General features: G+C 45.3%; 1 protein-coding gene across 1 annotated transcript in view; it reads left to right on the top strand.

Moving 5' to 3' along the window:
• NME9 (NME/NM23 family member 9) overlaps nucleotides 1–10,551 on the top strand; it is a 73,249-nt gene extending 62,698 nt beyond the window's left edge. Inside the window, exons 12-14 of the mRNA XM_038748155.1 lie at nucleotides 1,911–2,055; nucleotides 4,327–4,434; nucleotides 10,015–10,551. Coding sequence (XP_038604083.1) covers nucleotides 1,911–2,055; nucleotides 4,327–4,434; nucleotides 10,015–10,195 — 434 coding nt within the window. The 3' untranslated portion in view covers nucleotides 10,196–10,551. The remainder of the gene's footprint in view (nucleotides 1–1,910; nucleotides 2,056–4,326; nucleotides 4,435–10,014) is intronic.
• Nucleotides 10,552–23,193: the final 12,642 nt, after the last annotated feature.

Below are 23,193 nucleotides of genomic sequence, written 5' to 3'. Positions count from 1 at the left end.
GTACTTCTTTTCTTCTCCCCCATCTCCTGGAAAGATTGTCCAACCCTGGATTCACCGAAACTGTCTTCTCCTGGTTCTCCTCCTGTCTCTATGGCTGCTCATTCTCCATCTCTTCACAAGCTAATATTCTGCCTCCCACCCTCTAACTATGTTACCAACTTGTACTTCCCAAGCGCTTAGTACAGTGCTCTGCACACAGTAAGTGCTCAATAAATACGATTGATGATGATGATGATGATCCAAACCGCTACCCTGCTCGTTCAAGCTCTCTTCCTATCCCGTCTGGACTACTGCAACAGCCTCCTCTCCGATCTCTCATCCTCGTGTCTCTCCCCACTTCAATCCATACTTCATGCTGCTGCCCGGATTGTCTTTGTCCAGAAACGCTCTGGGCATGTTACTCCCCTCCTCAAAAATCTCCAGTGGCTACCAATCAATCTGCGCATCAGGCAGAAACTCCTCACCCTGGGCTTCCAGGCCGTCCATCCCCTCGCCCCCTCCTACCTCCCCTCCCTTCTGTCCTTCTCCAGCGCAGCCCGCACCCTCCGCTCCTCCGCCGCTAATCTCCTCACCGTTAGGCCTCGTTCTCGCCTGTCCCGCCATCGACCCCCGGCCCACGTCCTCCCCCGGGCCTGGAATGCCCTCCCCCTGCCCATCCGCCAAGCCAGCTCTCTTTCTCCCTTCAAGGCCCTACTGAGAGCTCACCTCCTCCAGGAGGCCTTCCCAGACTGAGCCCCTTCCTTCCTCTCCCCCTCGTCCCCCTCTCCATCCCTCCCATCTTACCTCCTTCCCTTCCCCACAGCACCTGTATATATGTATATGTTTGTACGTGTTTATTACTCTATTTATTTTACTTGTACATATCTATTCTATTTATTTTATTTTGTTAATATGTTTTGTTTTGTTCTCTGTCTCCCCTTTCTAGACTGTGAGCCCACTGTTGGGTAGGGACCGTCTCTATATTTGCCAACTTGGACTTCCCAAGCGCTTAGTACAGTGCTCTGCACACAGTAAGTGCTCAATAAATACGATTGAATGAGTGAATGAATGAACAAGTCCAACACTGCTTCGGGATACAGGTGGAGTCCAGCAATTTTTTTGCCATCTGCCGTTCCCCCTTCTAGACCGTGAGCCCACTGTTGGGTAGGGACCATCTCTATATGTTGCCAACTTGGACTTCCCAAGCGCTTAGTACAGTGCTCTGCATACAGTAAGCACTCAATAAATACGATTGAATGAATGAATGAATGAACAAGTCCAACACTGCTCCGGGAAACAGGTGGAGTCCAGCAATTTTTTTGCCATCTGCCATTTCCCCTTCTAGACTGTGAACCCACTTTTGGGTTGGGACCATCTCTATATGTTGCCAACTTATACTTCCCAAGTGCTTAGTCCAGTGCTCTGCACACAGTAAGCACTCAATTAATATGATTGAATGAATGAATGAATGAATGAACAAGTCCAACACTCCTTCAGGATAGGGTGGAGTCCAGCAATTTTTTTGTCATCTGCCATTCCCCCTTCTAGGCTGTGAGCCCACTGTTGGGTTGGGACCGTCCCTATATGTTGCCAACTTGTACTTCCCAAGCGCTTAGTCCAGTGCTCTGCACACAGTGAGCGCTCAATAAATACGATTGAATGAATGAATGAATGAATGAATGAAGTTTGTCCCATGCAGCCACAAGAACCATGAGTTCTCAGGCACCTAGGAATCAAGGAGGCGGACAAATCTTCTGCCCGCTTCTTTTGAATGCCCTGAGACAGAAAGTTCTTCAGTCTCGGACTGAAAACACTTCTTCATATTAGATTTTTTTTTTTTACATTTTAATAAAGGTAGCCTTTTTCCCCTTCCTCCTTCAGAATCCAAATTACCAAACTAACTTGTTCTTTTTTCCCTCTTTTGGCTTCAGAGGAAATCCTTCAGAATATTAAGGAAGCTGGGTTTTCCATTGCCCTGCAGAAAGAGATGACGCTCACAGATCGGGAAGTACAAGAATTTTACAGTGAGCAGATAACCCAAGATCACTACCCCGTTCTTCTTCAGCAGATGACCAGGTGTGGCCCTTCTCACTATTTTTTTCTGTTATAATAGTGATGGCATTTATTAAGCACTTACTATGTGCAAAGCACCGTTCTAAGCACTGGGGAGGTTACAAGGTGATCAGGTTGTCCTACGTGGGGCTCACCGTCTTCACCCCCATTTTCCAGATGAGGGAACTGAGGCCCAGAGAAGTGAAGTGACTTGCCCAAAGTCACCCAGCTGACAATTGGCGGAGCCGGGATTTGAACCCATGACCTCGGACTCCCAAGCCCGCGCTCTTTCCACTGAGCCACGCTGCTTCTCTTTTATGGGATGTGTTAAGTGTTCACTAAGCGCTTCCAGCGCTCACTAAGCGCTTCCAGCGCTTAGAACAGTGCTTTGCACATAGTAAGCGCTCAATCAATCACATTTATTGAGCGCTTACTGTGTGCAGAGCACTGTTCTAAGCGCTTGGGAAGTACAAGTTGGCAACATATAGAGATGGTCCCTACCCAACAGTGGGCTCACAGTCTAAAAGGGGGAGACAGAGAACAAAACCAAACATACTAACAAAATAAGTAGAATAGATATCATCATCATCATCAATCGTATTTATTGAGCGCTTACTGTGTGCAGAGCACTGTATTAAGTGCTTGGGAAGTACAAGTTGGCAACATACAGAGACAGTCCCTACCCAACAGTGGGCTCACAGTATAAAAGGGGGAGACAGAGAACAAAACCAAACTTACTAACAAAATAAAATAAATAGAATAGATATGTACAAGTAAAATAAATAAATAAATATGTGCAAGTAAAATAAATAAATAAATAGAGTAATAAATATGTACAAACATATATACATATATACAGGTGCCATTATAAATGCCATTATTATTATTATTATTATTATTACCATTACTGTTCTAAGTGCTGGGATAGATACAAGTTTATCAGATTAGACACAGTCCCTGTCCCTCACAGGGCTCTGAGTAGGAGGGAGAAACAGGCATTGAATCCCCATTTTGGCATTGAGGAAACTGAGGCACAGATAAATTAAAAGTGACTTGCCCATGGTTATGCAACAAGCAATTGGCAGAGCCGGGATAATAATAATAATAATAATAATAATAATAATAATAATAATAATAATAATGGCATTTGTTAAGAGCTTACTAGGTGCAACGCACTGTTCTGAGCGCTGGGATGAGACCCCAGGTCCCCAGACTCGGCTCTTTCCACCAGGCCACACTGCTTCCCTTCACTTTTCAGGTTGGATCTTCCTTCCCTGGGATCACTGCATTTGAATGACCAGGTGGGATAATGGGAATCAGGTGTTAAAGGCAATGATGACTACCACCATTCATTCAATCGTATTTATTGAGCGCTTACTGTGTGCAGAGCGCTGGACTAAGTACACTTCGGTAACCAGCGACTTCTACTCATATTCCCACGGCAATCCAGAACGCAAATGCTCTTCTTTGACGGCCGATCTGTGGGAAGACTGTAAGCTCATTGTGGGCAGGGCACGTGCGTACCAGCTCTGTCGTAGTGTCAATCAATCAATCAATCAATCAATCGTATTTATTGAGCGCTTACTGTGTGCACAGCACTGTACTAAGCGCTTGGGAAGTACAAGTTGGCAACATCTAGAGACAGTCCCTCCCCAACAGTGGGCTCACAGTCTAAAAGGGGGAGACAGAGGACAAAACCAAACATACTAACAAAATAAAATAAATAGAATAGATATGTACAAGTAAAATAAATAGAGTAATAAATATGTACAAACATATATACATATATACAGGTGCTGTGGGGAAGGGAATCAATCAATCAGTCATATTTATTGAGCGCTTACTTTGTGCAGAGCACTGTACTAACCGCTTGGGGAAGGACAAGCCGGTAACGTATAGAGACGGTCCCTACCCAACAGTGGGCTCACAGTCTAGAAGGGGGAGACAGAGAACAAAACCAAACATACTAACAAAATAAAATAAATAGAATAGATAAGTGCAAGTAAAATAAATAAATTGAGTAATAAATATGTACAAACATATATACAGGTGCTGTGGGGAAGGGAAGGAGGTAAGATGGGGGGATGGAGAGGGGGATGAGGGGGAGAGGAAGGAAGGGGCTCAGTCTGGGAAGGCCTCTCCCAAGTGCTCAGTACAGTGCTCTGCACACAGCAAGTACTCAACAAATCCCATTGATTGATCGACTGGTGCATTTTCCAGGTTCTACCAATCCCACATTTCCATCCGCTTTGTTTAAGGATGCTTATTTAAGGATTGTTGCTTTTCCCCCTCCAGTGGGCCCGTGTTGGCCCTGGCGTTGATGAGAGAGGAGGCGGTGGAGCATTGGAAGGCATTGCTGGGGCCTTCGGATCTGACGGAGGCCGTGAGCCAAACGCCGGAGAGGTCTGTGGGAATGGGGGCCCCCTCCCAACATCTCCCTCTCTCTCTCGATAAGGTCGGACCGTCATAAAGCCCTTGGAAAAATACGTCACTTAGACTTGGAAAAGTATTTTCTGGCTTTCCTAACCCTCTTTCATTCATTCATTCATTCAGTCACAGTCATTCGATCGTATTTATTGAGCGCTTACTGTGTTCAGAGCACTGGACTTTTATTTATTTTATTTGTACCTATCTATTCTATTTATTTTATTTTGTTAGTATGTTTGGTTTGGTTCTCTGTCTCCCCCTTTTAGACTGTGAGCCCGCTGTTGGGTAGGGACTGTCTCTATATGTTGCCAATTTGTACTTCCCAAGCGCTTAGTACAGTGCTCTGCACATAGTAAGCGCTCAATAAATACGATTGATGATGATGATGATGATGGACTAAGCGCTTGGGAAGTCCAAGTTGGCAACAGTTCACACATAGTAAGTGCTTAACAAATGCCATTATAATTATTATTATTATTATTTATTATAAATTATTATTATTATTGAGCCCACTGTTGGGTAGGGACTGTCTCTATATGTTGCCAACTTGTATTTCCCAAGCGCTTAGTACAGTGCTGTGCACACAGTAAGCGCTCAATAAATACAATTGATGATGATGATGATTATTATTAATGCCATTATTATTAGAGAAGCGGCATGGTTCAGTGGAAAGAGCGCGGGCTTTGGAGTCCGAGGTCATGGGTTCGAATCCCAGCTCTGCCAATTGTCAGCTGTGCGACTTTGGGCAAGTCACTTCACTTCTCTGTGCCTCAGTTCCCTCATCCCTTTTAGACTGTGAGCCCACTGTTGGGTAGGGACCGTCTCTATATGTTGCCAACTTGTACTTCCCAAGCACTTAGTACAGTGCTCTGCACACAGTAAGCACTCAGTAAATGATTGATTGATTGATTGATCTGTAAAATGGGGATTAAGACTGTGAGCCCCCCGTGGGACACCCTGATCACCTTGTAACCTCCCCAGCGCTTAGAACAGTGCTTTGCACATAGTAAGCACTTAATAAATGCCATCATTATTATTATTACTATTATTATTAAGTGCTTGGGAAGTACAAATCGGCAACCTAAAGAGACGATCCCTACCCAACAACGGGCTCACAGTCTAGCAGTCTTATTCATGCAGTCATTCAGTCAGTCATATTATTAATTCAGTCATTCAATCGTATTTATTGAGCGCTTACTGTGTGCAGAGCACTGTACTAAGCGCTTGGGAAGTACAAGTTGGCAACATCTAGAGACAGTCCCTACCCAACAGCGGGCTCACAGTCTAGAAGGGAGAGACAGACAACAAAAAAAACCATATTAACAAAAATATGTACAAGTAAAATAGAGTAATAAATACGTACAAACATATATACAGGTGCTGTAATGTGTACTTCCCAAGTGCTTAGTACAGTGCTCTGCACACAGTAAGCGCTCAATAAATACGATTGATTGATTGATTGATTGTGGGGAAGAGAAGGAGGTAAGTTGGGGGGGATGAAGAGGGGGTGGAGGGGGAGAGTTCAGTTCTTCTGACTGAATCAAAGACCGCCAGCTCCTTGAGAGCAGGGATGGCGTCTATCATCTCTGTTGTACTGGACTCTTGGAAGCGCTTGATAAATAGGTAAATTTTAGATAAATAGGTAAATAGGTATCTTTTAGATAAATAGATTTATCTGAAAGATAAATCTTTTAGACTGTGAGCCCGCTATTGGGTAGGGACTGTCTCTATATGTTGCCAACTTGTACCTCCCAAGCGCTTAGTCCAGTGCTCTGCACACAGTAAGCGCTCAATAAATACGATTGATGATGAAATAGCATTGATTGATCGGAGAGCAAGTGCTTCCCGGGGCATCTCAACATTCAGGTTCTCAGTTCCCTTAGGATCGATCAATCAGTGGTATTTATTGAGCTCCTGCTGTGTGCCTAGCACTGTACTGGGCAGACTGTGAGCCCCCTGTTGGGTAGGGACCGTCTCTTTATGTTGCCAACTTGTACTTCCCAAGCGCTTAGTACAGTGCTCTGCACACAGTAAGCGCTCAATAAATACGATTGAGTGAATGAATGAATAATATGAAGGAATGAATAAGACTTCTAGACTGTGAGCCCGTTGTTGGGTAGGGACCGTCTCTTTATGTTGCCGATTTGTACTTCCCAAGCGCTTAATAATAATAATGGCATTTGTTAAGCGCTTACTATGTGTGAAGCACTGTTCTAAGCACTGGGGGTATACAATAATAATAATAATAATAGTAATAGCATTTATTAAGCACTTACTATGTGCAAAGAACTGTTCTAAGCACTGGGGAGGTTACAAGGTGATCAGGTTGTCCCCCAGGGGGCTCACAGTCTTCATCCCCATTTTACAGATGAGGGAACCGAGGCCCAGAGAAGTGAAGTGACTTGCCCAAAGTCACACAGCTGACAATTGGCAGAGCCGGGATTTGAACCCACGACCTCTGACTCCAAAACCCGGGCTCTTTCCACTGAGCCACGCTGCTTCTCTGTTGTCCCACGGGGGGCTCACAGTCTTAATCCCCATTTTACCCATGAGGTAACTGAGGCACAGAGAAGTTAAGTGGCTTGCCCAAGGTCACCCAGCTGACAAGTGGCAGAGTCGGGATTTGAACCCATGACCTCTGACTCTCAAGCCCGGGCTCTTTCCACTGAGCCACGCTGCTTCTGAGTATGGTACAGTACAGTCCTTAGTACAGTGTTCTGCACACAATAAGTGCTCAGTAAATACGATTGAATGAATGAATGAATAAGAATAATAATAATGTTGGTATTTGGTAAGCGCTTACTGTGTGCAAAGCACTGTTCTAAGCGCTGGGCACTGTTCTAAACGCTGGATAAGCATAACTGGTATTTGTTAAGCAATAACCATGGATCAGTCACTGTTCTAAGTGCTGGATAAGCCTAACTGGTATTTGTTAAGCAATAACCGTGGATCAGGCACTGTACTAAGCGCTGGGGCGGATACAAGCAAATGGGGTTAGACACAGTCCCTGTCCCATGTGGGGCTCACAGTCTTAATCCCCACTTTACAGGTGAGATCACTGAGGCATAGAGAAGTATGTTCATTCATTCATTCATTCAATCGTATTTATTGAGCGCTTACTGTGTGCAGAGCACTGTACTAAGCGCTTGGGAAGGACTAGTTGGCAACATATAGAGACAGCGGGTTCACAGTCTAGAAACTGTGACTTGTCAGCTGTCAGCTGTGTGACTTTGGGCAAGTCACTTGACTTCTCTGTGCCTCAGTTGTCTCATCTGTAAAATGGGGGTGAAGACTGTGAGTCCCACGTGGGATAACCTGATCACTTTGTATCCTCCTCAGCGCTTAGAACAGTGCTTCACACACAGTAAGCGCTTAACAAATATCGTCATTATTATTTTTATAACACCTATATTGAGAACAGCGTTCTATATGGGAGAAGCAGCTTGGCTCAGTGGAAAGAGCCCGGGCTTCGGAGTCAGAGGTCATGGGTTCGAATCCCGGCTCCGCCACTTGTCAGCTGGGTGACTTTGGGCAAGTCACTTGACTTCTCTGGGCCTCAGTTCCCTCATCTGTAAAATGGGGATTAAGACGGTGAGCCCCACGAGGGACAACCTGATCACCTTGTATCCTTCCCAGCGCTTAGAATAATAATAATAATGGCATTTATTAAGCGCTTACTATGTGCGATGCACTGTTCTAAGCGCTGGGGGGGATACAAAGTGATCAGGTTGTCCCATGGGGGGGCTCACAGTCTTCATCCCCATTTTCCAGATGAGGGAACTGAGGCCCAGAGAAGTGAAGTGACTTGCCCAAAGTCACACAACGGACAAGTGGCGGAGCCGGGATTTGAACCCGGGATTAGAACAGTGCTTTACACAGAGTAAGTGCTTAATAAATGCCATCATTATTATTATTATTATTAGATGCTAGTCCCGATCCCAGGTGATGCACATTCGTTCATTCATTCAATCGTATTTATTGAGCGCTTACTGTGTGCAGAGCACTGGACTAAGCGCTTGGGAAGTACAAGTTGGCAACATAAAGAGACAGTCCCTACCCAACAGTGGGCTCACAGTCTAGAAGGCTCATTCATTCAATCGTATTTATTGAGCTCTTACTGTGTGCAGAGCACTGGACTAAGCGCTTGGGAAGTCCAAGTTGGCAACATCTAGAGACGGTCCCTACCCAACAGTGGGCTGACAGTCCAGGAGGTTCATTCATTCAATCGTATTTATTGAGCGCTTACTGTGTGCAGAGCACTGTACTAAGCGCTTGGGGAGTCCAAGTTGGCAACATCTAGAGACGGTCCCTACCCAACAGTGGGCTCACAGTCTAGAAGTGTAGCTGTGTAAGCATCTAGCATTCATACGCGACCTTTTATTTGGTGGCACAGGAAGCTGCTAACTCTTTAATCAATCAATCAATCAATCACATTTATTGAGCGCTTGCTGTGTGCAGAGCACTGTACTAAGCGCTTTAAGACATTCTCATTTGTCTGGGGATCATTCGCTGAGGGAGAGCTTGAGCCCCATGAAAACACAAAGGCCCCGGCGCTCGGGGGGAAAACGCCTTAAAGTCCGTGGCTCAGTGGAAAGTGCCCGTGCTTTGGAGTCAGAGGTCATGGGTTCAAATCCCGGCTCCGCCAGTTGTCAGCTGGGTGACTTTGGGCAAGTCACTTCACTTCTCTGGGCTTCAGTTACCTCATCTGGGAAATGGGGGTGAAGACTGTGAGCCCCCCGTGGGACAACCTGATCACCTTGTAACCTCCCCAGCGCTTAGAACAGTGCTTTGCACATAGTAAGTGCTTAATAAATGCCATCATCATCATTACTATTATTATTAAGTCAGCTTGGCTGTGATAGTTTCCAAATTCTTCATCCTGTTTGTGCCCAGAAACTCATTCATTCATTCACTCAATCATATTTATTGAGCCCTTACTGCGTGCAGAGCACTGTACTAAGCGCTTGGGAAGTACAGAGAAGCAGCATGGCTCAATGGAAAGAGCCCGGGCTTTGGCTCAGTGGGAAAGAGCCCGGGCTTTGGAGTCAGAGGTCATGGGTTCAAATCCCGGCTCTGCCAACTGTCAGCTGTGTGACTTTGGGCAAGTCACTTTACTTCTCTGGGCCTCAGTTCCCTCATCTGTAAAATGGGGATTAAGACTGGGAGCCCCCCATGGGACAACCTGATCACCTTGTAACCGTGCTTTGCACATAGGAAGCGCTTAATAAATGCCATTATTATTATTATTATTATTATTATTTGGAGTCAGAGGTCATGGGTTCGAATCCCAGCTCCGCCACATGTCTGCTGTGTGACCTTGGGCAAGTCACTTCACTTCTCAGAGCCTCAGTTATCTCATCTGTAAAATGGGGATGATGACTGTGAGCCCCACGCGGGACAACCTGATCACCTTGTATCCCCCCAGTGCTTAGGACAGTGCTTTGCACATAGTAAGCGCTTAATAAATGCTATTATTATTATTATTATTCCAAGTTGGCAACATGCATCCTAGGTTGCCCCCAAACGAAAACACCGGCTAAAATTCTCCTTTTGCAGTTTCAGGGCCCGGTTTTCGGTCGAAGACGTGCCGATAAATCAAATCCATGGCAGCTCAACCCCGGAAGAGGCCCAAAGAGAGATCTCTTTTTTCTTCTCCGAAGAACGCTTCCTCCCAACAGTTCAGCCCCGTTCCCCGGACGAGCCCAGAGGGGTCCAATATGCCGTTAGTGTCATCTGAGGGAACTTTGAACCCATAGAAAACCCAAGGGCTCAGCGCTGGAGGTAGAGAAATTGGGAGACGTCGAAGTATGACAGCCACTTAGACGTTCAAGAGGTGTATTGATCTTGTTTTTTAACCTATTTAGTAATAGAGACTCCGCGTTAACTCGTTTCATTACTTAATTCCTCTAACGAGCAGTTCTTTACTATGTTTGATCACAAGCAGCGGGGCTCGGTGGGAAGAGCCCGGGCTTTGGAGTCAGAGGTCGTGGGTTCAAATCCCGGCTCCGCCAATCGTCAGCTGGGTGACTTTGGGCAAGTCACTTCGGTGCTTTGCACATAGTAAGCGCTTAATAAATGCCATTATTATTATTATTATTCTCTGCGCCTCAGTTCCTGCAGCTATAAAAGGGGGATGAAGACGGTGAGCCCCCCGTGGGACAACCTGATCACCTTGGAACCTCCCCAGTGCTTAGAATAGTGTTTTGCACATAGTAAGTGCTTAATAAATGCCATTATTATTATTATTATTCTCTGCGCCTCAGTTCCCGCAGCTGTAAAAGGGGGGTGAAGATGGTGAGCCCCCCGTGGGACAACCTGATCACCTTGGAACCTCCCCAGTGCTTAGAATAGTGTTTTGCACATAGTAAGTGCTTAATAAATGCCATTATTATTATTATTATTCTCTGCGCCTCAGTTCCCGCAGCTGTAAAATGGGGATTAAGACTGTGAGTCCCCCGTGGGACAACCTGATCACCTTGGAACCTCCCCAGTGCTTAGAATAGTGTTTTGCACAGAGTAAGTGCTTAATAAATGCCATTATTATTATTATTATTCTCTGCGCCTCAGTTCCCGCAGCTGTAAAATGGGGATTAAGACTGTGAGCCCCCCGTGGGACAACCTGATCACCTTGGAACCTCCCCAGTGCTTAGAATAGTGTTTTGCACATAGTAAGCGCTTAATAAATGCCATTATTATTATTATTATCCCGATCAACTTCATTAACTGAGCTCCTGTGTATGTCTGTTCGCCAGTGGTAGATACACTTGTGCCAAGAACAGTCCAGACCACAACACGTCCACAAACAGGTGAACTCATCGTGTTATGTTAAATGTGAGCTCCTGCTTTAGACCGTAATCAATCAATCAATCGTATTTATTGAGCGCTTACTGTGTGCAGAGCACTGTACTAAGCGCTTGGGAAGTCCAAGTTGGCAACATCTAGAGACGGTCCCTACACAACAACGAGCTCAAAGTCTAGAAGGGGGAAACAGAGAACAAAACCAAACGTATTAACAAAATAAAATCAATAGAATAGATATGTACAAGTCAAATAAATAGAGTAATAAATATGTACAAACGTATATACAGGTGCTGTGGGGAAGGGAAGGAGGACACCAATCAATCAATCAATCAATCGTATTTATTGAGCGCTTACTGTGTGCAGAGCACTGTACTAAGCGCTTGGGAAGTACAAGCTGGCAACATATAGAGACGGTCCCTACCCAACAGTGGGCTCACAGTCTAGAAGGGGGAGACAGAGAACAAAACCAACATATTAACAAAATAAAATCAATAGAATAGATATGTACAAGTCAAATAAATAGAGTAATAAATATGTACAAACATATATACAGGTGCTGTGGGGAAGGGAAGGAGGACACCAATCAATCAGTCAATCGTATTTATTGAGCGCTTACTGTGTGCAGAGCACTGGACTAAGCGCTTGGGAAGTACAAGTTGGCAACATCTAGAGACGGTCCCTACCCAACAGTGGGCTCACAGTCTAGAAGGGGGAGACAGAGAACAAAACCAAACATACTAACAAAATAAAATCAATAGAATAGATATGTACAAGTAAAATGAATAGAGTAATAAATATGTACAAACATATATACAGGTGCTGTGGGGAAGGGAAGGAGGACACCAATCAATCAATCAATCACTTTGCAGGCAGGGATCGTTACCTACCAACTCTATAGAAACGTACTCGCCCAAGCGCTTAATACAGTGCTCGGTCCACACTAAGCACTCAATAAATACAGTTGGTTGATTGATGCCTGGTGCTCTTTTCTTCCCCCTTGCCTCCCGCTCCCTACACAATAATAATAATGGCATTTATTAAGCGCTTACTATGTGCAAAGCACTGTTCTAAGCGCCGGGGAGGCTACAAGGTTATCGGGTTGTCCCTCATGGGGCTCACAGTCTCAATCCCCATTTTACAGATGAGGTAACTGAGGCACAGAGAAGTTAAGTGACTCGCACAACTTTGCCCTCAAAAGATCCGCTCCTTTTTTGATGGCGGCGGGCCGCGCCAGTCTGTCCCTAACAACCGACTTCCGGTTTTCAACCGAAATACGGCATTGTCAGCTGTGTGACTTTGGGCAAGTCACATAACGTCTCTGAACCTCAGTGACCTCATCTGTAAAATGGAGATCCATCAATCAATCAATTGTATTTATTGAGCGCTTACTGGGTGCAGAGCACTGGACTAAGCGCTTGGGAAGTACAAGTTGGAGATGAAGACTGTGAGCCCCACGTGGGACAACCTGATCACCTTGTATCCTCCCCAGCGCTTAGAACAGTGCTTGGCACATAGTAAGTGCTTAACAAATAATAATAATAATGATAGCATTTATTAAGCGCTTACTATGTGCTAATAATAATAATGGTATTTGTTAAGCGCTTACTATGTGCCACGCACTGTTCTAAGCACTAGGGAGGTTACAAGGTGATCAGGATGTCCCACGGGGGACTCACAGTCTTCATCCCCATTTTACAGATGAGGGAACTGAGGCCCAGAGAAGTCAAGTGACTGTTTTTTTTTTAATGGCATTTATTAAGCGCTTACTATGTGCAAAGCACTGTTCTAAGTGCTGGGGAGGTTACAAGGTGATCAGGTTGTCCCACGGGAGGGCTCACAGTCTTCATCCCCATTTTACAGATGAGGGAACTGAGGCCCAGAGAAGTGAAGTGACTTGCCCAAAGTCATGCAGCTGACAAGTGGTGGAGCCTGGATTTGAACCCATGATCTCTGACGCCAAAGCCCGGGCTCTTTCCACTGAGCCGCGCTGCTTCTCTGATAAGAACATGCCATCGTTATTATTATTGTCTAAAGACTTTGTTCTATTGTGTCCTTGAAATGTTTCCTCTGCCCTCCTTGCTTTTGGTTTTGTATTGCAATTCTCCATCCAACAGTTTTGGGGTCAATCAATCAATCAATCAATCGTATTTATTGAGCACTTACTGTGTGCAGAGCACTGTACTAAGCGCTTGGGAAGTACAAGTTGGCAACATCTAGAGACGGTCCCTACCCAACAGTGGGCTCACAGCTCGTTCTCATCAGACGGACTGCATTCCCGAACTTCACTGCTTACAATAATAATAATAATAATAATAATAATAATAATAATAATAATGGCATTTATTAAGCGCTTACTATGTGCAAAGTACCGTTCTAAGCGCTGAGGAGGTTACAAGGTGATCAGGTTGTGCCACGGGGGGCTCACAGTTTTAATCCCCATTTTACAGATGAGGGAACTGGGGCACAGAGAGGTTAAGTGACTTGCCCAAAGTCACACATCTGACAATTGGCGGAGCTGGGATTCGAACCCATTACCTCAGACTCCAAAGCCCGGGCTCTTTCCACTGAGCCACGCTCCTTCTCTATGATCTTCTCTTATGATCTGTAGATTGGGAGCCCGTTGTTGGGTAAGGACTGTCTCTATCTGTTGAATTGTACTTTCCAAGCGCTTAGTACAGTGCTCTGCACACAGTAAGCGCTCAGTAAATACGATTGAATGAATGAATGAATGATCTTGTCCTGCTGTGTGATAATCAAGGTGATAGCCGGGCAATAGCGACAAAGATGTTGGTGGAAACTGTTTGAAGATCCGGGTTGCACAGTCCGTAGCTCGCAGCACAGAAAACATTTTCTCAGTTCCTTGTGGGCAGGGAACAGTCCCTGCTCTCCCGTGTCTGTTGTGTGACCTTGGACAAGTCACTTCACTTCTCTGTGCCTCAGTTCCCTCAGCTGTAAAATGGGGATGAAGACCATGAGCCCCCCGTGGGACCACCTGATCACCTTGCATCCTCCCCAAGCGCTTAGAATAATGATGTTCACGGTAAGCCCTCAATAAATGACTGATTGATTGGACATTATTAATCATAATAAGTATAATAATTATAATAATGGCATTTGTTAAGCGCTTACTATGTGCCAAGCACTGTTCTAAGCGCTGGGGGGGATACAAGGTGATCAGGTTGTCCCACGGGGGGCTCCCAGTCTTCATCCCCATTTTACAGATGAGGGAACAGAGGCCCGGAGAAGTGAAGTGGCTTGCCCAAAGTCACCCAGCTGGCAAGCGGCGGAGTCGGGATTCGAACCCATGACCTCTGACTCCCAAGCCCGGGCTCTTTCCACTGAGCCACGATGCTGCAGTAGACCTTTAGTTTGACCCGGGGCCTGCTACCCCTACGGATAATATCAATAGCGGCATTTGTTAAGTGCTTATTCTGTGCCGAACACTGTTCTAAACCCTGTGGGAGATACAAGATAAGTAATAATAATAATGATGGCATTTGTTAAGCGCTTAGTATTGGCAGGGCACTGTTCTAAGCGCTCCTAGGGGGGAAGCAGCATGGCTCAGTGGAAAGAGCCCGGGCTTTGGAGTCAGAGGTCATGGGTTCAAATCCCGGCTCTGCCGCTTGTCAGTTGGGTGACTTTGGGCAAGTCACATCAATCAATCAATCAATCGTTTTTATTGAGCGCTTACTTTGTGCAGAGCACTGTACTAAGCGCTTGGGAAGTACAAGTTGGCAACATATAGAGACACTTCTCTGTGCCTCAGTTGCCTCATCTGTAAAATGGGGATTAAGATTGTGAGCCTCACACGGGACAACCTGATCACCTTGTATCCTCCCCAGCACTTAGAACAGTGCTTTGCACATACTAAGTGCTTAATAAATGCCATTATTATTATTATTATTATTATTATTATTATTATTATTATTATTATTATTATTATTACAAGGTGGTGATGATGGAGTGTGGCTCATTGCAGAGAGCCCGGGCTTGGGAGCCGGAGGTCATGGGTTCTGGTCCTGGCTCCCCCGCTTGTCGGCTGGGGGACTTTGGGCAGGTCACTTCACTTCCCTGGGCCTCAGTTACCCCATCTGTGGGGTGGGGATGAAGACTGGGAGCCCCACGTGGGACAACCTCATAACCTTGTATCCCCCCCCCCCGCCCAGCGCTTAGAACAGTGCTTCGCACTGTGAGCCCCCCGTGGGACAACCTGATCACCTTGGATCCCCCCCAGCGCTTCGAACAGTGCTTTGCACATAGTAAGCGCTTAACAAATGCCATTGAAAAAAAGCGCTTAACAAATACCATCATTGTTATTGTTGTTGTCCCACTTGGGGCTCACAGCCTTAATCCCCATTTTACAGATGCGGTAACTGAGGCTCAGAGAAGTGAAGTGACTTGCCCCAGGTCACACAGCAGACATGTGGCGGAGTCGGGATTCGAACCCATGACCTCCAACTCCAAAGCCCGCGCTCTTTCCACTGAGCCAAGTAGGTCGGACCCAGTCCCCACCTCTCATCGGGAGAGCAGATACTGAATCCCCATTTTACAGATGAGAAGACCGAGGCCCAGAGAAGTGAAGGGGCTTGCCCAAGGCCACACAGCAGGACTGACAGAGCTGGGATTAGAACCTAAATCTTCTGGCTCATACGCCCAGGCTTAATAATAATGATAATGATGGCATTTATTAAGCGCTTACTATGTGCAAAGCACTGTTCTAAGCACTGGGGTAGATACAAGGTGATCAGGTTGTCCCATGTAGGGCTCACAGATTTAATCCCCATTTTCCAGATGAGGGAACTGAGGCCCAGAGAAGTGAAGTGACTTGCCCAAAGTCACAGAGCCGACAAGTGGCGGAGCTGGGATTTGAACCCATGACCTCGGACTCCAAAGCCTGGGCTCTTTCCACTGAGCTGCGCTCCTTCTCTTGTGTGACTTTGGGCAAATCATTTCACTACTCTGGGCCTCAGTTCCCTCAACTGGAAAATGGAGATGAAGACTGTGAGCCCCCCGTGGGACAACCTGATCAATCAATCAATCAATCGTATTTATTGAGCGCTTACTGTGTGCAGAGCACTGTACTAAGCGCTTGGGAAGTCCAAGTTGGCAACACACAGAGACGGTCCCTACCCAACAGTGGGCTCACAGTCTAGATCGCCTTGCAACCTCCCCAGCGCTTAGAACAGTGCTTTGCACATAGTAAGCGCTTAATACATTCATTCATTCAATCGTATTTATTGAGCGCTTACTGTGTGCACAGCACTGTACTAAGCGCTTGGGAAGTCCAAATTGGCAACACATAGAGACGGTCCCTACCCAACAGTGGGCTCACAGTCTAGATCACCTTGCAACCTCCCCAGCACTCAGAACAGTGCTTTGCACATAGTAAGCGCTTAATAAATTCACTCATTCGATCGTATTTATTCATCATCAATCGTATTTATTGAGCGCTTACTATGTGCAGAGCACTGTACTAAGCGCTTAGCACCGTACTAAGCGCTTGGGAAGTACAAGTGCCATTATTATTATTATTATTAGAAGAGAGAGACGGAGAACAAAACAAGACTATACGCCTGCTGTGGCCAGGGAACGACTCCCAACTCTGCTGTACCGGACTCTCCCAATTGCGTAGCACAGTGCTCTGCGCACTTTAAGTGCTCAATACCCACTGCTCTCCTTATTCACTCCACCCTCGCCCCCTGATCCCGAGCAGTTATGTTCTTATCCCTGATTCATTTCTTTATATTAAGGTCCATCTCCCCCCGCCCCCCTTAGATTGCAAGCTCCTTTTTTCATTCGGTCAGTCTGTCATATTAATTGAGCAATTATTGTCGTGCAGATCACTGTACTAAGAACTTGGGAAAGCACAGTACGACACTAAACAACACTTATGTTCTTATCCCTGATTCATTTCTTTATATTAAGGTCCATCTCCCCCCGCCCCCTTTAGATTGCAAGCTCCTTTTTTCATTCAGTCAGTCGGTCATATTTATTGAGCAATTATTGAAAGCCTGAAGACCTGGGTTCTAATCCCCTCTCTGCTATGAAAACTAACAATATTGTAAGTATACTGGAGTGTTTAAAATAAATCACCTAGGAGTGCTGAGATAGAATTCTTTTGAGAAGCAGCGTGGCTCGGTGGAAAGAGCCCGGGCTTTGGAGTCAGAGGTCATGGGTTCAAATCCCGGCTCCCCCACTCGTCAGCTGTGTGACTTTGGGCAAGTCACTTCACTTCTCTGGGCCTCAGTTCCCTCATCTGGAAAATGGGGATTAAGACGGTGAGGCCCCACGTGGGACAACCTGATCACCTTGTAAATTCCCCAGTGCTTAGAACAGTGTTCTGCACTTAGAACAGTGCTCTGCACTTAGAACAGTGCTCAGCGCTTAGAACAGTGCTTTGCACATAGTAAGCGCTTAATAAATGCCATCATTATTATTATTATTATTATAGTAAGCGCTTAATAAATGCCATCACTATTATTCTCCCCAGCACTTAGAACAATGCTTTGCACATAGTAAGTGCTTAATAAATGCCATTATTATTATTAGAAGGGGGAGACAGAGAACAAAACAAGACTATACGCCTGCTGTGGCCAGGGAACGACTCCCAACTCTGCTGTACCGGACTCTCCCAATTGCTTAGCACAGTGCTCCGCGCACTTTAAGTGCTCAATACCCACTGCTCTCCTTATTCACTCCACCCTCGCCCCCTGATCCCGAGCAGTTATGTTCTTATCCCTGATTCATTTCTTTATATTAAGGTCCATCTCCCCCCGCCCCCCCTTAGATTGCAAGCTCCTTTTTTCATTCGGTCAGTCTGTCATATTAATTGAGCAATTATTGTCGTGCAGATCACTGTACTAAGAACTTGGGAAAGCACAGTACGACACTAAACAACACTTATGTTCTTATCCCTGATTCATTTCTTTATATTAAGGTCCATCTCCCCCCGCCCCCTTTAGATTGCAAGCTCCTTTTTTCATTCAGTCAGTCGGTCATATTTATTGAGCAATTATTGAAAGCCTGAAGACCTGGGTTCTAATCCCCTCTCTGCTATGAAAACTAACAATATTGTAAGTATACTGGAGTGTTTAAAATAAATCACCTAGGAGTGCTGAGATAGAATTCTTTTGAGAAGCAGCGTGGCTCGGTGGAAAGAGCCCGGGCTTTGGAGTCAGAGGTCAGGGGTTCAAATCCCGGCTCCCCCACTCGTCAGCTGTGTGACTTTGGGCAAGTCACTTCACTTCTCTGGGCCTCAGTTCCCTCATCTGGAAAATGGGGATTAAGACGGTGAGGCCCCACGTGGGACAACCTGATCACCTTGTAAATTCCCCAGTGCTTAGAACAGTGTTCTGCACTTAGAACAGTGCTCAGTGCTTTGCACATAGTAAGCGCTTAATAAATGCCATCATTATTATTGTTATAGTAAGCGCTTAATAAATGCCATCATTATTATTATTATTATTCTCCCCAGCACTTAGAACAGTGCTTTGCACATAGTAAGTGCTTAATAAATGCCATTATTATTATTATTATTATTAGAAGGGGGAGACAGAGAACAAAACAAGACTATATGCCTGCTGTGGCCAGGGAACGACTCCCAACTCTGCTGTACCGGACTCTCCCAATTGCTTAGCACAGTGCTCCGCGCACTTTAAGTGCTCAATACCCACTGCTCTCCTTATTCACTCCACCCTCGCCCCCCGATCCCGAGCACTTATGTTCTTATCCCTGATTCATTTCTTTGTATTAAGGTCCATCTCCCCCCGCCCCCCCTTAGATTGCAAGCTCCTTTTTTCATTCAGTCAGTCGGTCATATTTATTGAGCAATTATTGTCGTGCAGATCACTGTACTAAGAACTTGGGAAAGCACAGTACGACACTAAACAACACTTATGTTCTTATCCCTGATTCATTTCTTTATATTAAGGTCCATCTCCCCCCGCCCCCTTTAGATTGCAAGCTCCTTTTTTCATTCAGTCAGTCGGTCATATTTATTGAGCAATTATTGTTGTGCAGATCACCGTACTAATGACTTGGGAAAGCACAGTACGACACTAAACAACACTTATGTTCCTATCCCTGATTCATTTCTTTATATTAAGGTCCATCTCCCCCCGCCCCCTTTAGATTGCAAGCTCCTTTTTTCATTCAGTCAGTCGGTCATATTTATTGAGCAATTATTGTCGTGCAGATCACTGTACTAAGAACTTGGGAAAGCACAGTACGACACTAAACAACACTTATGTTCCTATCCCTGATTCATTTCTTTATATTAAGGTCCATCTCCCCCCGCCCGCCTTAGATTGCTCCTTTTTTCATTGTCATTCGGTCATATTTATTGAGCAATTATTGTCGTGCAGATCACCGGACTCAGGACTTGGGAAAGCACGGTACGACACTAAACAACGATATTCCCGGTCCACAACGAGCTCCCAGTCTAGAGTGGGGGAGACGGGCATCAATCCAAATCAATAAAATGACGGATAGGTACGTTTGGGTTCGGGGCTGGGAGCGGGGAAGAGCAAATCAATCAATCAATCGTATTTATTGAGCGCTTACTGTGTGCAGAGCACTGTACTAAGCGCTTGGGAAGTACAAGTTGGCAACATATAGAGACGGTCCCTACCCAACAGTGGGCTCACAGTCTAAAAGCAAAGGGAGCAAGTGACACAGCTTGGGAGAGTCCAACACGAGTTGTGACACACAACCCTTGTCAACAACTAGCTCCCGTTTATTCATCAACGTATGTCTGCTCTAGTCCTTATTCATTCATTCAGTCAATCAATCAATCAATCGTATTTATTGAGCGCTTACTGTGTGCAGAGCACTGGACTAAGCGCTTGGAAAGTACAAGTTGGCAATCAATCAATCAATCGTATTTATTGAGCGCTTACTGTGTGCACAGCACTGGACTAAGCGCTTGGGAAGTCCAAGTTGGCAATCAATCAATCAATCGTATTTATTGAGCGCTTACTGTGTGCAGAGCACTGGACTAAGCGCTTGGGAAGTCCAAGTTGGCAACATCTAGAGACGGTCCCTACCCAACAGTGGGCTCACAGTCTAGAAGGGGGAGACACACAACAAAACCAAACATATTAACAAAATAAAATAGATAGAATAGATAGGTACAAGTAAAATAGAGTAATAAATACGTACAAACATATATACATATATACAGGTGCTGTGGGGAAGGGAAGGAGGTATGGGTAAACTGTTAAGAAAAATAAACTTGAAAAGTCGTATTTATTGAGCGCTTACTGTGTGCAGAGCACTGGACTAAGCGCATATTAGACTGTGAGCTCCTCTAGGAGAAGTAGCAGTAGCACATATTGACCCCCACTCGGTCTGGTGCTCTGTACTGGACTCTTAGTAAGACCCGAATAACAAAAGGACGCATTCCCTACTCACAATAGAACTTACCTTCGAACGGGGGGAAAAAACATAAAAACATTCAATACTAAAATGGTCACAGTGAATACTTTCAGGAGCAGCGTGGCCCAGTGGAAAGAGCCCGGGGTTTGGAGTCAGAGGTCATGGGTTCAAATTCCTGCTCCGCCAATTGTCAGCTGTGTGACTTTGGTCAAGTCACTTCACTTCTCTGGGCCTCAGTTACCTCATCTGGAAAATGGGGATTAAAACTGTGAGCCCCCCAGGGGACAACCTGATCACCTTGTAACCTCCCCAGCGCTTAGAACAGTGCATTGCGCATAGTAAGCGCTTAATAAATGCCATCATTATTAGAAGGGAGTGGGAGACGAGGAAAAGTGGGAATTAGTCTGGGAAGGCCTCTGGGAGGAGATGGGTATTTGATAAGTCTTTGAAGCGGGGGAGAGAGGTTGTCTTTCGGATGGTCAACTATGTTACATTGCACTCTCAATCAATCAATCAATTGTATTTATTGAGCGCTTACTGTGTGCAGAGCACTGTACTAAGCGCTTGGGAAGTACAAGTTGGCAACATATAGAGACGGTCCCTACCCAACAGTGGGCTCCCAAGTGCTTAGTATAATAATGACGGTATTTGTTAAGTGCTCATTATGTGACAAGCACTGTTCTAAGTGCTGGTGTAGCGCTCAATAGATACAACTGATTGATTATATATAGATTTTTCCAAACACCGTCGAAATCAGAAAGGATTATTGAGCTCTGACATTTACACATGAACTCCGACATTTACCCGTAGGGTTGGCATTCCTTTATTATTTTGACAGAAAAAATTTTTAATCGATTCTTCTCACTCGCTACCATATATGTTTGTACATATTTATTACTCTATTTATTTTACTTGTACATATCTATTCTATTTTATTTTGTTAGTATGTTTGGTTTTGTTCTCTGTCTCCCCCTTCTAGACTGTGAACCCGCTGTTGGGTAGGGACTGTATATGTTGCCAACTTGTACTTCCCAAGCACTTAGTCCAGTGCTCTGCACACAGTAAGTGCTCAATAAATACGATTGATTGATTGATTGATTAGGCCCTTGGGAATGTCCAGAAGTATAACACTGTCCCTGTCCTCAACGGCAAATAACGGATGCGTCCTCAAATAATGGATGCATTTACAGTGCTGCATTTTAACTCCAGGTCGAGTGGGAGAATGACTGCAAACCCTAGAGAAGTAGTGGTTCCCTTTTTTAAAACCTGGCCCCAGTTACGCGTGGGATCCAAAGCTCTAGACCGTCTCTACGTGTTGCCAACTTGTACTTCCCAAGCGCTTAGTACAGTGCTCTGCACACAGTAAGCGCTCAATAAATACGATTGATTGATTTAGGAAGGTGTGATTTTTTTCCAAGCACCGTCGACATCAGAAAGGATTACTGAGCTCTGACATTGACACGTGACATTTACCCATAGGGTTGGCATTCCTTTATTATTTTCAGACAGAAAAATTTTTTAAATCGATTCTTCTCACTCGCTACCGTTAGCTTACTTGTAGAAACGAGTGAATAAACGAAGCGCTCGCTTTGGCGCTTTTCTGTCCCTTCCCTGGACCCTTTTATTATTCATTCATTCATTCGATCGTATTTATTGAGCGCTTACTGTGTGCAGAGCACTGTACTAAGCGCTTGGGAAGTATTCATTCATTCGATTGTATTGAGCGCTTACTGTGTGCAGAGCACTGTACTAAGCGCTTGGGAAGTACATTCATTCATTCATTCGATTGTATTTATTGAGCGCTTACTGTGTGCAGAGCACTGTACTAAGCGCTTGGGAAGTCCAAATTATTTTTTAAGCAAGCAAACTTCCCTTGACGGATAGAACAGCCGCCTCCCACCTACTTCTTGCCAGAGTCATCTGTCCATCCTGAACCAAAGGCCACTTAAGAACTTGGCATTAATAATGACGGTATTTGTTAAGCGCTTACTGTGGGCCGAGCACCGCAGGGGTCGATACAAGGCGATCAGGTTGTCCCACGCGGGGCCCAGTCTTCATCCCCATTTTCCAGATGAGGTAACTGAGGCACAGAGAAGTGACGTGACTTGCCCGGAGTCTCGCAGCTGCCAAGCGGCGGAGCCGGGATTAGAACCCATGACCTCTGATTCCCAAGCCTGGGTTTTTTCCTCTAAGCCACGCTGCTCCCCAACCATTACTCGGTAGATGCTCCACAGTGTTCTGGGGAATGGATAAACATCATTTTCTATCCTTGTTGACGGTACAGAGAATCAATCAATCAATCGTATTTATTGAGCGCTTACTGTGTGCAGAGCACTGGACTAAGCGCTTGGGAAGTCCAAGTTGGCAACATATAGAGACAGTCCCTACCCAACAGTGGGCTCACAGTCTAAAAGGGGGAGACAGAGAACAAAACCAAACATACTAACAAAATAAAATAAATAGAATAGATATGTACAAGTAAAATAGAGTAATAAATTTGTACAAACATATATACATATATACAGGTGCTGTGGGGAAGGGAAGGAGGTAAGATGGGGG

This window comes from Tachyglossus aculeatus, chromosome 1, assembly GCF_015852505.1.
Source record: "Tachyglossus aculeatus isolate mTacAcu1 chromosome 1, mTacAcu1.pri, whole genome shotgun sequence".
In the NCBI taxonomy this organism is placed as follows: Eukaryota; Metazoa; Chordata; class Mammalia; order Monotremata; family Tachyglossidae; genus Tachyglossus; species Tachyglossus aculeatus.
Note: the sequence above shows the minus strand (reverse complement) of the source record. Positions and strands in the feature narration are given on the sequence as shown.